Source organism: Acomys minous, assembly GCF_964271855.1.
Source record: "Acomys minous genome assembly, chromosome: 6".
NCBI lineage: Eukaryota > Metazoa > Chordata > Mammalia > Rodentia > Muridae > Acomys > Acomys minous.
Window position 1 is genome coordinate 112,179,284 of NC_140487.1, and position 15,787 is coordinate 112,195,070.

At 45.5% G+C, this 15,787-nt stretch overlaps 2 protein-coding genes across 5 annotated transcripts in view; one reads left to right on the forward strand and one right to left on the reverse strand.

Annotated features, from left to right (window-relative positions):
* Positions 1-9,614, forward strand: part of LUZP1 (leucine zipper protein 1) — a 67,897-nt gene extending 58,283 nt beyond the window's left edge. For both annotated transcript variants that reach the window (XM_084788267.1, XM_084788266.1), the window contains 2 exons: positions 828-3,993; positions 5,533-9,614. In XM_084788267.1, the coding sequence (XP_084644393.1) occupies positions 940-3,993; positions 5,533-5,688 (3,210 nt within the window). In that variant the 5' untranslated portion in view covers positions 828-939 and the 3' untranslated portion in view covers positions 5,689-9,614. The remainder of the gene's footprint in view (positions 1-827; positions 3,994-5,532) is intronic.
* Positions 9,615-10,828: 1,214 nt separating this feature from the next.
* Positions 10,829-15,787, reverse strand: part of KDM1A (lysine demethylase 1A) — a 55,108-nt gene continuing 50,149 nt past the window's right edge. For 2 of the 3 annotated variants that reach the window (XM_084788288.1, XM_084788286.1), the window contains 5 exons: positions 15,148-15,335; positions 14,668-14,782; positions 13,325-13,452; positions 12,586-12,732; positions 11,035-11,488 (listed from right to left, as the gene is read on the reverse strand). In XM_084788288.1, coding sequence (XP_084644414.1) covers positions 11,303-11,488; positions 12,586-12,732; positions 13,325-13,452; positions 14,668-14,782; positions 15,148-15,335 — 764 coding nt within the window. In that variant the 3' untranslated portion in view covers positions 11,035-11,302. Of the gene's footprint in view, positions 10,986-11,034; positions 11,489-12,585; positions 12,733-13,324; positions 13,453-14,667; positions 14,783-15,147; positions 15,336-15,787 lie in introns of those variants that run through there. The other variant, XM_084788287.1, reaches the window with a different exon arrangement.

The following is a 15,787-nucleotide window of genomic DNA, read 5'->3' on the forward strand; positions in this document are numbered from 1 at the left end:
GATTTGAATGTTTTTGTGTCCCACAAAACTTAACCCTCCCCAATATAATTAAAAGGTGGGGTTTTTAAGAGGTGATTAGGCCTGCCACTTTTTTTGTCCCTACCACCATTCAAGTACAAAGATTTAAGGCCCATACCTGTTATAGAAGAACCTGCTGGTGGCCTTTGTGTGCATTTTCCAGCTTTCAGAACCTCATCTTGTCTTTTTAAATGATCCAGTGTCAGATCTTTTGCTAGAACAGCCAAATGGATTGAGACAACTTTTTAAAACCTGTTACTTTTATAAATTGTGTGTGTTTCTGTATAACTTGTGTCTGGGAGTAGATTTAACTTTATTCTGTTTGGGGCAGAAGGTTCTTTCACCAACTTGTGTCAGATATTCTTCCCTCCTTTGGTCTGTACACCCGCTCTTCCTTCCCCTCCCCCCACTTCAGGATTATTTAGTGTGTTGTTACCAACAGCTCACCATGTTCTGATGAGGACACTGACTGGGGAGAGAGGACTGTGTTCATTTTACAGCTCAGGAAGAAAGGCAGGCTGTATTTTAAAACGACGACAGAAAGGGTAGAGATTGCGTGCATGGTAGATGTTCTTGTACTCTGCCATGAGAATTGGCGTTTCCTGCACTTCTCTGCCAGTGCAGAGAACTAAGGTTCATTGCCAGCCACAAAGAACAGAGGTTTGTTTTACAGGTTTACTCAAGTTGATCCATTACAGTTTTGAGTAACTGCTATGTCTTCTGTGTAAGGACTTCAGGTTGGCGTTCTTACAGTCAAGCTAACATGCAGGCTTTTATTTGCTGACATGCTTTCCGCTTTCATTCTGTAGACTGATAATGGTCTTCAGTTGCCAAAGAAGGTTGTGGATGCCAAGAGAAAGGTAACCAGTTTCTCCGGTGCGGTTGGATGCCTCTAGCAGCTCCCCTTGGCTGGCTGTAGACATGGCAGAATTTGCTAGCTACAAGGATGCCGCCTCCAGTCGTCACCTGCGGTTTAAGTTACAGAGCCTGAGCCGCCGCCTTGATGAGTTGGAGGAAGCCACAAAAAACCTCCAGAAAGCTGAGGATGAGCTCCTGGACCTCCAGGACAAGGTGATCCAGGCAGAGGGCAGCAACTCCAGCATGCTGCCTGAGATTGAGGTGCTACGCCAGCGGGTACTGAAGATTGAAGGTAAAGATGAGGAAATCAAGAGAGCAGAGGACCTGTGTCATATGATGAAGGAGAAACTTGAAGAGGAGGAAAACCTTACTCGAGAGCTAAAATCTGAGATTGAGCGGCTACAGAAGCGAATGGCTGATTTAGAGAAGCTGGAGGAGGCCTTGAGCAGGAGCAAGAACGAATGTTCCCAGCTTTGTTTGAGCCTGAATGAAGAGAGAAATCTCACCAAGAAAATCTCCTCTGAGTTGGAAATGCTCAGAGTCAAAGTGAAAGAACTAGAGTCTTCAGAAGACCGCTTGGATAAAACTGAGCAGAGTTTAGTGTCAGAATTAGAAAAGCTAAAGTCATTAACCCTGAGCTTTGTAAATGAGAGAAAATACTTGAATGAAAAGGAGAAAGAAAATGAGAAATTAATAAAAGAGCTTACTCAAAGACTGGAGGAGAACAAGAAAATGAACCGAGATCATGTGAGGAATGCTTCCACTTTTCTGGAAAGGAATGACTTGCGGATTGAGGACGGCATATCCTCTACACTGCCATCCAAAGAATCAAGAAGGAAGGGCAGCCTGGATTACCTAAAGCAGGTTGGGAATGAAACCAGAGACAAATCAGAAAATGAAAAGAACCGTAATCAAGAGGACAACAAAGTGAAAGACCTTAACCAAGAGATTGAGAAACTTAAGACACAAATCAAACATTTTGAATCTTTGGAAGAGGAGCTTAAGAAAATGAGGGCTAAAAACAATGACCTTCAGGATAATTACCTAACTGAACTGAATAAAAACAGAACTTTAGCTAGCCAGCTAGAAGAGGTAAAGCTGCAAGTCAAGAAACAGAAAGAGTTAGGAAACGGGGACATAGAAGTGGAAGATGCTTTCCTATTGGGCAGAGGCAGGCAGGAGAGGACTAAGCTAAAAGGCCATGGGGTTGAGGCATCTCTGTCCAAGCACACATCCCGGGAACTGTCTCCTCAACATAAGCGGGAAAGGTTACGGAACAGGGAGTTTGCTCTCAATAATGAAAACTATTCTCTAAGCAACAAGCAAGCATCTCCCATTTTCACAAACAGAAGGGCAGCAAAAGCATCCAACCTGGGGGTGGGTGCAGAAAGTGGGACTCAGGAGACAAAGAGAACTGAAGACCGATTTGCACCTGGGTCCTCTCAGAGTGAAGGGAAAAGGGGTAGGGAGCAGCCATCCGTGCTTAGCCGGTACCCTCCTGCTGCCCAGGAGCACACTAAAGCTTGGAAGGGAACTCCCAAGCCGGGCACTGAGAGTGGACTTAAGGGAAAAGTAGAGAAGACAACGCGAACATACAGCGACTCCGCCCATGGCTCTGTTTCCAATGACACAATGGGGAAAGGCGGTAAGGCTTCTGATCTGTCCTCTGAGGCCCACTATGGCAAGAGAGGACAGATTCCTGGCAATGGAAGTCAAGTAACTCAGTCTGCAGAGTCTGGGTGTTCTAAAGCCACTGGGGCTCCATCATCATCTCGAAGAGCCTCCTCCGAGGGGCTTTCTAAGGGCAAAAAGGCTGCTAATGGCCTAGAAGCTGATGCCAATTTTTCAAATTCTAAAGCTCCTATTTTATCAAAATATCCTTACAGCTCAAGAAGCCAAGAAAATATTCTTCAGGGCTTTTCATCACCAAATAAAGAAGGAATTGATCAGTCTGTAGCTGTTGTGATGGAAGACAGCAGTCAGCATGAAGCCCTGAGGTGCCGAGTCATCAAATCCAGTGGCAGAGAGAAGCCAGACTCAGATGATGACCTGGACATAGAATCTCTTGTTACTGCCAAGTTGGTGAACACAACTATCACTCCAGAGCCAGAGCCCAAACTCCAGCCAAACTCCAGAGAAAAGGTTAAGTCCCGAGGGGGACCTAGAACTGCCCTATATGAAAATGATAAAAATGCTACAATTGAAAATGAATCTGTGAAAGCTTCTCCCAATGCTGTAGAATTCCCAGATGCCAATGGTGCTGGGGTGAAAAGCCAAAGGCCCTTTAGCCCCAGAGAGGCCCTGCGGTCTAGAGCAATTATAAAACCCGTTATCATTGATAAGGATGTGAAAAAAATCATGGGTGGGTCTGGAACTGAGGTTGTATTGGAGAAGCAGAGATCTACTTCTAAACCGGTGACAAGCAAAGTGACAAGCAGTATCACCATCTACCCCTCTGACAACAGTGGCCCTAGAGCCATCCCAGGGGAGGCCTCAAGAGAGAGGCATACATCCACCAGCAACATCCAGGTGGGCCCCCCAGAGCTCACACCGGTTAGCAACCATGTCAGTTCCCCTCTTGAGCTCTCTATTCATAAACATGACATCACCTTACAGCTCACAGAAGCTGAAAGAATGGGAGACGGGTCTCCAAAGAGTAGACCAGAGACAGTAGTCTCTAGGAGCAGCATTCTAATCAAGCCATCAGATTCTGTGGAGAAGAATAGTCATGCCCCGCCAGCGGAGACAATCAGGTGGAAAAGTCACAGTGCCTCTTCAGAGGTGGGCTCTTCAGATACCAGACACGTCACTGTGCGGAATGCCTGGAAGAGTAAACGAGACTTGAAATGTTCAGAAGACTCCCCAGGTCGAATAGGTAGAAACATGGAAACTACCAATGCCTACACACAGAGGTCTTCCACAGACTTCTTAGAACTTGAACAGCCCAGGTCCCACCCTTCTGAACAGGGTACTCGAAAGGTAGGAAATTCAGGGGATGCTCCTGAGCTCTCCTCAAGAAGGACCCAAAGTAGCCTCACTGCATCAGAGGTACTCACCCGGAGGAATCGGATAGGAGATACCATCACTGCTGCCTCCTGGAACCACTCAGCAAACATGGTGAGTCTCACTTTACTTCTTCTATTTCCCTGAGCCTTGATTTGTTCTGCCCAGAATGTAGGGACCCCCACAAGGCTGGGAAATACTGAATCTTGGGTAGGGTTGGCAGAAAGCAACATGACCTCCAGAACCCCTCATCTAGTTTGTCTTCTCTATTTTGCTCTCACATGGAAGGGGAGGCAAACAGAAAATGGCATTTGTTCCCTAGTTTGCTTGAGATTTCCAAAGCAGGAAGCTCTTGGGTGCCTGTAGGATGGCAGTGAACAGGTTCTTCCCTGCCCTGATTCCTCAGTTGGTCAGGAGGTCTCTGTGGACAGCTAACAGATAGGGGAGAGTGAGGGCTGACTTGGGCCTACTTTATAAGATTTACACCTAAGTGTCACTTTCTTTTGTCCCAGATAGCCCTAACCCATTGTATTCTGTCTGAGAATAGTAAAGAACAGATGAATCCAGAAACAACTGACTTGAAAACCAGAGTCACAGTCTGGTAAAGGCCCAGGAGTTCTCTACACACACTATTACCTCTTAAAAATTCACATTAAATTTTATTTATTTAGTGTGTTTGGGTGTTTTGTTTACATGTATGACTGTGTGCCAAGTGTGTATGCCTGGTAGCAACCGAGGCCAGGAGAGTTAGTTTTTAGTTCCCCTGGGACTGGAGTTTTAGGTGGTTGTGAGCTGCCATGTGGGTGCTAGGAATCAAACCCAGATCTTCTAGAAGCTCACTGAGCCGTCTCTCCAGCCCACACTAGTTTTGTTTTGTTTGTCTGGCAGGTGCCTGGTTTAACTGGACAAGCCTGTTAAATCTTTTGGGGACTTAACTCTTTGGCTTTATCCAGTGTCCCTTAAACCCTGTGAACAGCGCTAGCCTCACTTTTCACATGTGAATAGTAAAGATTAAGGTCAGACAAAATGCCTTATTGAAGGTCATCGAGATGAGCTCAGATTGGATCCTAAGATTCCTCTGTGATCCAGTGCCACTCTACCCCAGTCACCTGCCTTTTCTGCACATACTCGTTCTTTGATAAAGACTATTGGCAAGGCAAAATTCCAAGGATGGGGAGAAAGATGGATAGCTGGGGTCCTGAAGATTTGGCTATCTCAATTTCCAGGGCACGGACAAGCCATGGGACAGAATGGTATGAGGGAAGGCATGTGGCTTTTTCATAGATCCTATGTAAGAAATAGAGAGCTGCCTAACTTTCTCTTCAGCATACTCCTGCCATGCAGCAAGGAAATGGCTTTCACACATGCCACCTGGTGGTCCTGCTCCCATATTTCAGTTCTAAGCTCTGGCCTATAAACAGGCTTCTGTTCAGTTATGAGCCTGTTGGTCTCCTCAGTTCTTTATTCCAGGGGTTTTATACCAACTCTGCTCCACACCCCACCCGCAAAAAATATCTCTGCACTTACTGTGTAATGTGGTAGTGTAGTGTCTATGCCAGGTGGGAGAACATCCCAGGGTGGCAGGTGAGGGTGTCTCATTCCTCCCTGTACTGTCTTTGCAGCTCACTTTTTACTTGTTACTCATTGGCACAGGAGGAAGGGGAAGATGGCACATTTGTTATCAGCAGGCGAGTGCACAACGCCCTGGAGCATTCTGAACTGACTGGGAAGCAGGGGCTGCCAGCACCTGAGCGAGTCTGGACTGAGGAGCGACTACAGCCAGCCAGGCCTTATGCTGAGGAAGACTGAGCCAGCTAGGTGAAGTCTGCTGTTTCTTCTCTCCTCCTGCTTCTCAGCTCCTCCCCATTCATGGCCTGCAAAGGACCCAAGGCCAGTTAACCCAGCTAGACACAAAAGCCTCGGCTGGGACACTGTAGAGAGCCAGGATGTGGCTCAGGTAAATTTTGTCAGTTGTCCAGATAGGATCAGACTACAAACCAGTCACTCAGGCCCAGCCTTCCCTGATGCATGAGTAGTCCTCTCCTATCTCTATCCCCAAGGTAGCATGGACCACTCTCTGACCCCCAAATGGGAAGTTACAGAAACCCACCACCATAGAAAGGTAGCCAAAAGTTTTCAATTCTGCTCCTTGGTGAGCGGTTTCAGCCCCCTTTGCTCTGTAGTTGATGCCAATTTGTCTCCTCACCATATCCAGTTTGCTCTATGTTTGCCCTGAGAGGACCCCTCACCCGCTGCCGAGAGCACATTAAGAGTTATCAGCCATCATTTCCATCTAAGAGGCTTACATTCCTTCCTCTCTGAGTTCTTGAGAATTTGGAAACAGAAAGAGTCAGCGCTGCTGCCCCTGAGTATTTATGGGACCACCCTTACACTGAAGCGTCCCTGACCTGACTTAGCGAACCAGTTTCTTGGGGCCAGAGCATGATACCCAATGGAAGGACGCCGTCCTCCTACTCCAGCTCACCTTCCAAAAGCATCAGAAATGGATCTTGGGCACCTGCTTTCCTGGACACCAACACTGCAGCCGGCATCATCACCTTTGCTCTTTCTGGGGGCTGGGAACTTCAGCTCACTTCATCACTCTCGTCTTGGGAAATTCCCTAGACTGAGCTGGCTGACCCAGCATACTCTGCCTTCTAGGAAGTGCCCAGCAAATGGAAAAGCAAACAAGAACAAATTAATTCCTTTAGTCACTCCACAAGCAATAGCTCCATGAAAGCCATGGACCGACTGTCCCCTCCCTTCCCTCCTCCATCCCCTGTGGAGGAGGCTTCGCACTTTACCATGCTGACTGCTGATGCACCAGCCCCACACAAAGCAAGCCCTTGGCATCTATGAGCAGACCATTATTTCAGTGATTTCATCGGAGGAAAGCCAATACCTGCCTGTTGAGGGCCTCAGATTTATGCAGTTCAAAGTGCATTAAGCCTTTTAGGAAGGCAGATAAATAAACTTTTATTCCCTTATACCAACCACATGGGGAGGTTAAGAACTGTTTGCTTGTTGCTGAATTTTCTGAAGCATTCTTTCAGTTCAAAGGGATCCTCCATGGCTACCTTTGTGAAGTAGATGTCATTGCCTTATCACTAGACCTAGGAGTCTGGAAAGCCACTTTTCCCCACTTTGTCAACCCTTGCTCTGTGACCTTTGGCAAGTCAGTCTTCTTGGAGCCTCGTTTTCCTGTCTTTAAAATGAAATGTTGGTTTGTTTGTTGTGGGCATACATGTGTCACATGCAAATGCATGCTGGGGATTAAAGCTAGGACCTGGTGTGGTAGGCAGGTGTTCTGCCACTGCTGTTTCCCAGCTCAGAATGAGTTCTGTGGAATGGATGACCTCTAAGGCCTTAACTTTGGTGTTCTACACTTGTTTCACCAATTGGATTGAGCTGACTCTTGCTTTTAGAAGGTGGTGTGTCCACAGGAGTCTGGAAAGTATCTTTCTGCCTTTAGTTGTCTTCTCATTTTTCCTTTTCTCATGTTTTTTGTCATGGGGATGCGCTCTGAGAAGTCTGTAAGACCTGTTTTCAGTCTGAGGTGAAGGGATTGGAGTGGGTGGTCTCAGGTTTTCCTGGCTTTCAAGCTAGGTGCTTTCTGTAATACAAGTCTGTTTAATTCCTGTTCCTGTGCCTCTCTTGAGAATTTCCTGGTGACAGGAAGACTCAGGACATCCTCAGGAGGACTCCCTCCACCCTTACTCAGCACACACACACTGGCACTCATCTGCCCTTGTCTGCATCAGACTCAACCATCCTGCCAGGGTTTGGGGAGATCTACCGTGTTTTGTATGTTTGTCTCCTCCCCCCCCCCCCCAACCCAGGGACAGGAACAATTAGCTAGCACTTCTGTTTCAATGGAGTTTTTCTAACCTGAGGGCATTGCCATGTGTCTTGCCTCTACATCCCAACTTGATGTACAACTAGGATTAAGTGTTTTTCAAGATCTGTTCTTGCTGCTGCTTTGGGGTCACTGGCCAGAAATTCATTCAAGGCTCCAACATCTCACTTGTAGTCCTTTCCCTGCCCCAGCGCGGCCCCCCCCCCCCCCCCCCCGTACCAGTTGGCAACCCTGAGAGTTCAAAGGAAACAGACCTCTGGGAGGTCCACTGTAGAGTATAAAGTAAAGTCTGTGGCTCTTCTCTGCTGACAGAAACTGGAGGTGTGGGTGAGGGGGCACCAAGCCCTGCTTCAAAAGATTTTGCCAATAATTTTTGTCTTTGGGTGTTGAGCCCTGGATTCTGGTGCTGTAGCTCCTGGTGCCAAAGTCTGGATCTTTCCACAGTTTTAGCAGCACCAACACCTGCTGCTATCAGAAATGTTCTGTGGAAAAGGGACAGCTGTGGGCTGCCATTTTGAAAAATCTGAGTGCAATAGCATTTGATTGTAACAATTGTTTCAGGATATTTTGTTTCTTTAATCTGCACACTTTGTAGAACCGCTATAAAGTAGATTTTATTTTTAAATGTCTTCAGCATTGCAGACGTTTATACTAAGCAAATGACATATGGATGGCTAGGCTGGCTCTGATTCTGAGGTTGGAAGGCACATTACTTCTAAAAATACCAAGACAAAATCCTTGGGCTTAAGCCAGATGCTGGAGGAAGCCTCCAAATAGAAGGGAGAATGGTGGTCAAACCGTTGTCTAATCAAGCCAAATAGTCCCTTAGTCCCCACCAATAGACCCACTTTTTGTGACAAGTGCTTCTCTTCTACAGTCTGGGTAGATGGCTAAATTGAACCAGCAGGTATTTGTCTGTGAGAGTTCTGAGTAGAGCTGGTCCTAGAACTGCTTGGCTGGAGGATGGAGCTGGCTAAATGCCAGGAGCTGGTGTCTTCCACTAGCCACTGTTAACAGCCACTCTGGTACTGAAACAATCAGAAAGGGCTGTAGGGTAGCAGGTAAGAAAAGCTGTACCAGCCCAGCTGTGTTTGTGTGGCAGTGAAACAGTTCACAGTATGATTTAAAGGCTATTTGTGTGGGGCCAAGGCTACAGGCAGGCAAGCTTGCACACCAGTCATTCCTCTCATGTGGCAGGGGCCGGTGCCTAGATTAATAGTGGACTTCTTGTCCTGGGCAGTGTTAGTTTAGGTTTAATGGGTCAGTAAAGGAACAGGGAGGCAGAGGCGGGCCCCTGGCTGCCTCTGTTGGCTTTGGTTTCTTCTCTGACAAAGACTGCTTTGTAAGAGCTGCTTTTTAGGGATTACCTTTTACACCCTGAGAGGGGAACAGGGTTCTCCTCAACCACCTCAACCAAGGTCATAGGAAAGAGGTCCTATTTTCCTGCTGCTTCACAGCTCAGAACATGTATTGAATGGAATGTATTTTTAAGAGAATAAAGTCTATTTTTTGTATTTTAAAGATTGAGAGGGCTAGGAAGATAGATAGCCCTTAAGTAAACTTACGCATGATCGGTCCTTTGCTGGGGGCCTCAGCTCTGTTGGTCCACACTACTTGCCCAGGCAGGTGGCTCTGGCTTCACCTCCGCCCCTTGGAGTCTAGGTGCAGCAGCTTCTACATTCCTGCTCCAAGCACGGGACCAGAGAGGCCAGAACCTGCCTATGGAAAGCAGGGCACAGCCGCAGGCAGTGGCTCAGGGCTCCTTGGGTGCATGTGTACAGTTGAAGCTGCCTGTCTGCATGTTTCCTTTGGCTGTAATGCTCTCTGTTGGCTCTGCAGCACAATATTGTAACCAATAAAGCTCCCTTATTTCCATATACTTCTTTGAGTCAGTGATGCATATTTTGTCAGTATCATCATTTCTGGAAACAACTGTTGTTTGGTGCTGCTGGTATGGAGTTTCACAAATTTAGGTTAAAATAGAGAGTTAAACTAGCAGTTTTAGCCAGGCGTGGTGGCACACACCTTTAATCCCAGCACTCGGAGGCTGGTAGATCGCTGTGAGTTCGAGGACAGCCTGGTCTACAAAGAGAGGCTGGGGCTACACAGAGAAACCGTGTCTCAAAAAAACCAAACAAAACCCCACAAAAAACTAGCAGCTTTGTTCTATTTTCATTTTAGGCTTGTCTGTTGTAAAAGATAATTTCTCTCAAATTACATGCCTTTTAATCCCAAATGGAGGATTTTCTGTGAGTTTCAGAACAGCCGGGGCTACACACACTCTTGAGGCCCTGTCTTAAAAGCAGCAGCCACTGACTGTACCAGATACCCTTGTGAACTCCCCTCAGTTGGTGTGTGTGTGTGTGTAAGTGTAATCACCTTCCTGTCATTAACACCATTTTCCAAAGACTCTTGTCAGTGAGACTAGGGGAAAAGCCCCACTCCATTTTCGTCATCTAGCCAAACCCCAGTATAAAGTTCCTCATAGCTAGGTAGTGGTGCAAGTCTAAAATCCTAGTACACTGGAAACTGAGGCAAAACGATCTTGAGCTCAAGGCCATTCTGGATATATACAAAAATGCCTCATAAAGCAGTGGGGAACCTCAGAGATACTATATAGAATTTTTGGGGGTGCGGAGATTAGATTTGGGCTCCAGGTACAATTACAGTAGCCTTATAGAAGAGACGGTCAGCTACCAGCTGGTGTATGCCAACACAGATGAAACCTGGAAAGTACAAAGAAACATTCCCTTGGAACCTCCCATTTGTTATGTGGCTGGAAAGATGGTTTCATGGTTAAGAAGTACTTGCAGCTCTTGGAGAAGACCCAGGTTTGGTCTCTAGCACCAAATGGAGGCTCATAGTGTATGGTACACATACATACAGGAAGACAAACACCAATAGTAAAGTTTAAAAAAAAAAAAAAAGAGCTAGCAGCAGCATAACTCAGTAGGAGAGCCTGGGACCTGATCAAACTTTGTCCTTTACATGACTTCCGCCTTGCACAGATGTGGAGAAAATATATATTCTATTGTCAAAGGTAGATTTCCATTCCCAAAGGAGCAACACTTGTATATTATGTATATAAAAAAATTTAAAGATCAAACTAATTTTATATGAGGTTAGAGAGAAAAGGCATAGTAGTTAAAGACATATACTATTCTTGCAGAGGACTTGAGTTTGCTTCATGATCAGCTCTAGGAGATCCAATGCCTCTGGCGTCCATGGGCACCCACGTAAGTGCATATACCTACGCAGACACACAAACACACATAATTAAAAATAAATCTTCATAAAAATTATTTTTAAAGTTTTATTCTCAAAATATATTAAAAAAAAAAAAAAACCAAACACCAACAGACTAAGAGGTTATATCTCACAGCACTTGCTTGTCTCAGTTTTTACAGAGTAAGTTCCTCTCTGTGCTGTCAAAGGAGCCAGCCTCTGCTGTCAAACTAAGCCCCAGCAGGCGATGACAGTGCTCGGTAGGATCTAGTATTGCTAGAAGAGCTTGCTCACGTGACAGATGACATGTCCATTGGGCTTCTTTTTTCAGAACTATCTGTCTCACATGCTTGGGGACTGCTGTGCAGGAACACCTGGTGTGGCCTGGCGAGGCAAAGTGTACATGGCCCCCAAAAACTGGTCTGCAATCCTTCCTGCTTCCCGAAGCCCACTCAGCAGAGCACCATGGACTGTAGCTGGGTAGTTCCGTATCGTGTGTTCTCCAGCAAAGAAGAGTCGTGGGATTGGCTATTTTAGGGGTGGGGTAGAGAGAAAAATCAAGTTGCAAACACAACTTCATTGTTTTGAACTGCCAAATTCCTGTTGACTTTTGAAGGCTGGTCTGCTTCCACCTCTAGTTTATCAGTTTACCAAAGTCTCTTCATCAGTTTATTAAAACTCAAAATTCTAGTTTTATTTCACGTAGTACCTGTTGGCTAAGATTGACAGGGTATCCTAAACTCTGAGCCGCCTTAGGCAGGAATGTATTTGACTTCCTGGTTCAGAGGAGACACCAAGCCTTAGGGATTGTGATAGTGAAGAATACTCTAGAACAGGTCTAGCACAATCTACATAAAGAACAACTCCTGAGCAGGCCCTACAAAGCCCTAGTGACTCTCCTGCAACCCTACAAGCTAGCCAAAATTAGGTACAATTAAAAAAAATTTTATGTGCCTTTGGGAGTAGAAGAGGGTGTCAGATCCCCTGAAGCTTGCTGGATTTATAGGTGCTGGGGACTGAACTCAGCCACTTTTTTTTTTTTCATATTTAATTTTAATGTGCCTTAGTACGAGAGTGTCAGATCTTGGAGTTACAGACCGTTGTGAGCTGCCATGTGGGTGCTGGGAATTGAACCTGGGTCCTTTGGAAGAGCAGGCAGTGCTCTTAACCACTGAGCCATCTCTCTAGCCCCATAGCAGCCACTCTTTTGTTTTGTTTTGTTTTGTTTTTTCAAGACAGAGTTTCTCTGTGTAGCCTTGGCCATCCTGGACTCACTTTGTAGACCAGGCTGGCCTCGAACTCACAGCGATCCGCCTGCCTCTGCTTCCTGAGTGCTGGGATTAAAGGTGTGCGCCACCACGCCCAGCATAGCAGCCACTCTTAAATGACTTTTTAAAGGGGTAAAAACGGAGCAAGAAGAAAAAATTGCTGGCATACATTCTCTAGACATTTCTAATCCAGGCTAGGTACATTTACAAAGCCCAACTATGAGAAATAGTACTTTACTCTGAAAGTATCTAAGGATGGGATGACTGAAGTCTGAAATAGCCAGCGGTGTCAACTCTACCCTGAGCTTCTGGTCTTTATCACTAAACAGGCTCAGACACAGATTTCTGGTTTCTCACCTGTGGGGCACCTGGAATTGAGGGGCCAGGAGTGATTGGCTGAGCCATTAAATCATAGTCATTTCCAGAAGATCCTGCAGCCACATAGGAGTAGGAGCCCCGGGCCCACGGATCAGCACGCCAGCGAGACACCACAGTTTCCTTGGGCTACATACGGGAAAAACCGTGAGTGAGTCATTACTGATACCAGGACAAATCACCTCTAAGTAGGTAGGACTCATTTAAGAGGCATGCAAAGGGAAGAGGATCTGACAGGCACCACCTGACCTTTAACTCTTCCTCCTCACCCCAACCCCCCCTTTTGGGGGCCCTTTTTTTTTTTCAAGATAGGGAGGGTTTCTCTGTATAACAACTCTGGCTGTAGACCAGGCTGGCCTCAAACTCAGAGATCCTTCTACCTCCCCAAATGATGGGATTAAAGACACGCGCCACCGTACTCTTCTTTCTTAAGTCTTACAAAAGGCTAAAAGTATTGCAATTGGCCTGGAAAATTAGCTACACAGTGTATTCGCTGAATTAAGTTACTTGTGACATGATCTCACAAAAGGAACACAGCTAGCAGCTGCAATTCTCACTATGAGCCTTCTGAATGCTTTAGTTTTACATATTAAAATCCATGTCAACTCAGCACATATCTCCATGGAATGTCCTGATAAAGAAATTAAGGTGCAAACTGCAACTAAGCCAAACCCTAGTTCAGTTGTAAGCTGTGCCCCTGCTTATCCACTCACTCACATACCTGTGGTACTGCACTGCTACCAAAAATCCCTTTGAGAATGGCCAGGCACCGGCCAACAATTACATCGTCACTAATGTTCTCCATGATGCCAGCAGCTTCTCCTGCCACCAGGGCCAATAGTATTGGAGCTGGGGAAACACAAGAACAAGGACAATTGCAGAGTTTTCCTATACTTTTCTTGAAAGTATTAAGAGAACAAAGTCAAGGAGCCATGTACCACACAAAGCTGGAAAGAAGCTACTGTTTGAGCTTTCCCTAGAAATTGACCAAATGGGCACTTCACTGCCTTTGATTTCCAGAACGTTTCTGTATTTAGGTATAGAATTTTTTGTCCTAACCACTTCAGGTGGTCACGGCAATATGGCAAACATATCTTACCTAACTCATACCTATTACTACCTTCATCCATTTGAAGCTTGCATGAGCCCCAGAATAATGGCCTACTATAAAGCTATGACAATACAGGACATAGTAAAGAGAATACATAGATTTAATCAGATTCTAGGCAACAGGAATGTGTGCCCTAAATATACATGCATTCAGGCCAAGCTGTGAAGGCTGAGCAAAGTGAACAAGACAGTGAAAATAATACACACAGAAGCTCCGAACAACAAAGTAACCTTATCAATCCCAGGGTTTGAAAACAGTTGTAAGTTCCTAGAACTGTGAGTGGGGATAGACAGGGAAGAACAAAAACGGCTACATGAGGGCCTCAGTAAAGCCTTGGTAAGAAATCTATCTTTCCCTTTAGCAATACAAAGCTGTCGACAAACACAAAGCAATCAGCAGAAGCAACTGTTACAGGAGGTGACAGGACCACATGGTGGGTAAGGAAGGCTGTGGGAGATACCATGAGGCTGCACTGAGAGGACCAGATGGCCTTGACGGAAACAGGGAAAAAGCATGGTGCCCCCTTGGTGTATGAAGGCCTCTTCACCAGGGATGGAGTGACAATGGGTCAGAAACATGCCTGTGCTGCTAAGCAGTGTCTACAACTGCTGCACAGGAAACACCTGTTCTTCACTCTTCTTGGAAGAGGGAATTAAATATGCTTACTTAGCTCTCTAGTCAATCTAGTTAATTATAAAGTAATAGGATGGGCGATAGGAACAAAAATATTTTAGGGAAGTGATCTAAGGTTGAAGGCAAGCTGGATTTAACAATCTCAGAATGAGGGATACTGTTTCTTGATTTTTACATGCTTTCTTCAAAACACTCTGAAGGCATTTTTTAGGATTGGCCTATTAAGAGAAAAAAAGTAAGGCATATATATGAGAAAACGTCCAATACGCCTAATTCTGTATGTTTCTGTAGAAGTGTGAAAAAATTAAAACAGCAGTTACCTTTATATAGGTTCCAGAAGAGGAAGAGCTCGCCCCTGCTAGCAGTTGTACTACCAACGTGCCCGAACAAATTGACGCTTGGATCCCAGAACACCCGGTCAAAACACAACACCACCTACACAGGAAGGGAGCTTATGAGCTGGCCTCAGAGAGACCGCTTTCTGTAGGCATTGCTTTGCCCTTTCAGGTCACACTTCTTAGACTTACTAACCACTCCTAATCTACTTTCAATGTAAAAAGAATCCTATTTTGTTATTTATGATGCAATTTATGACCTTTAGTAGGCTTGGAGTTACAAAAAGATTGTGTGCTTGAATATTATATAACAGAAATACAACCAGGCACTGAGTTATGAACTGCCAGGCCTTAAGCTTGGAATCAGACAGTTGAGGGCACAGGCAAACATGCAGACCCATTCCTCACTGAGCCGACTGGAACCCGAACATTAGACTAGTGAGAGGAGGGAGGCAAGCACATCACCTTGTTAAGGTTGCCAAATCCCATCCTTTGGACTGCAGATGTTTTCCACTCAGGAAGAGGTGGCACAAACTGAACAGCTGGTGGCTGCTGCTTCAACACTCCGAGGGGAAGGGTACAGAGAACTGCGTCACACTTATAAATAAAGGTTTGACTTGTGGAGCGTGTGTTCACAGCAATCACTTCACACCCTAGAGAAAGTGGTAAAACTTTACTGGTGATGAGGGAACGGAACATGGTGGCCAACAGGATGGGCGTGCTATTTCCTTCATTTTTTCAGACAAGAAAGCACAAGAGGTTAGCCTACAGTTGCCAGGATTTAAACATTCACATCAATAAAAGAACCCCTGACTGCCCAGCACACTAGGGATAAAGTGGCCTAAAGTAGTCACCTGTTCACTAGGGATGACAACTTGAAGTCTGTGGTACAAAGCCCAAACTGTGGAGATATGTTGTGATGCTTAGCTGATCTCTAAGTTGATATTGGAATTATGTCACTATTTTTTTACCTAATGTGTTTTTTTAAAAAATAGTAATGTAGATTTATTAACAATGAGAGTAAAAACATAGAAAATACTTTATAAAAGAAAGCGCCACCAAGCAGTTTGATGAGCCCAAGGATGCTTTTATATGAATGCTCATA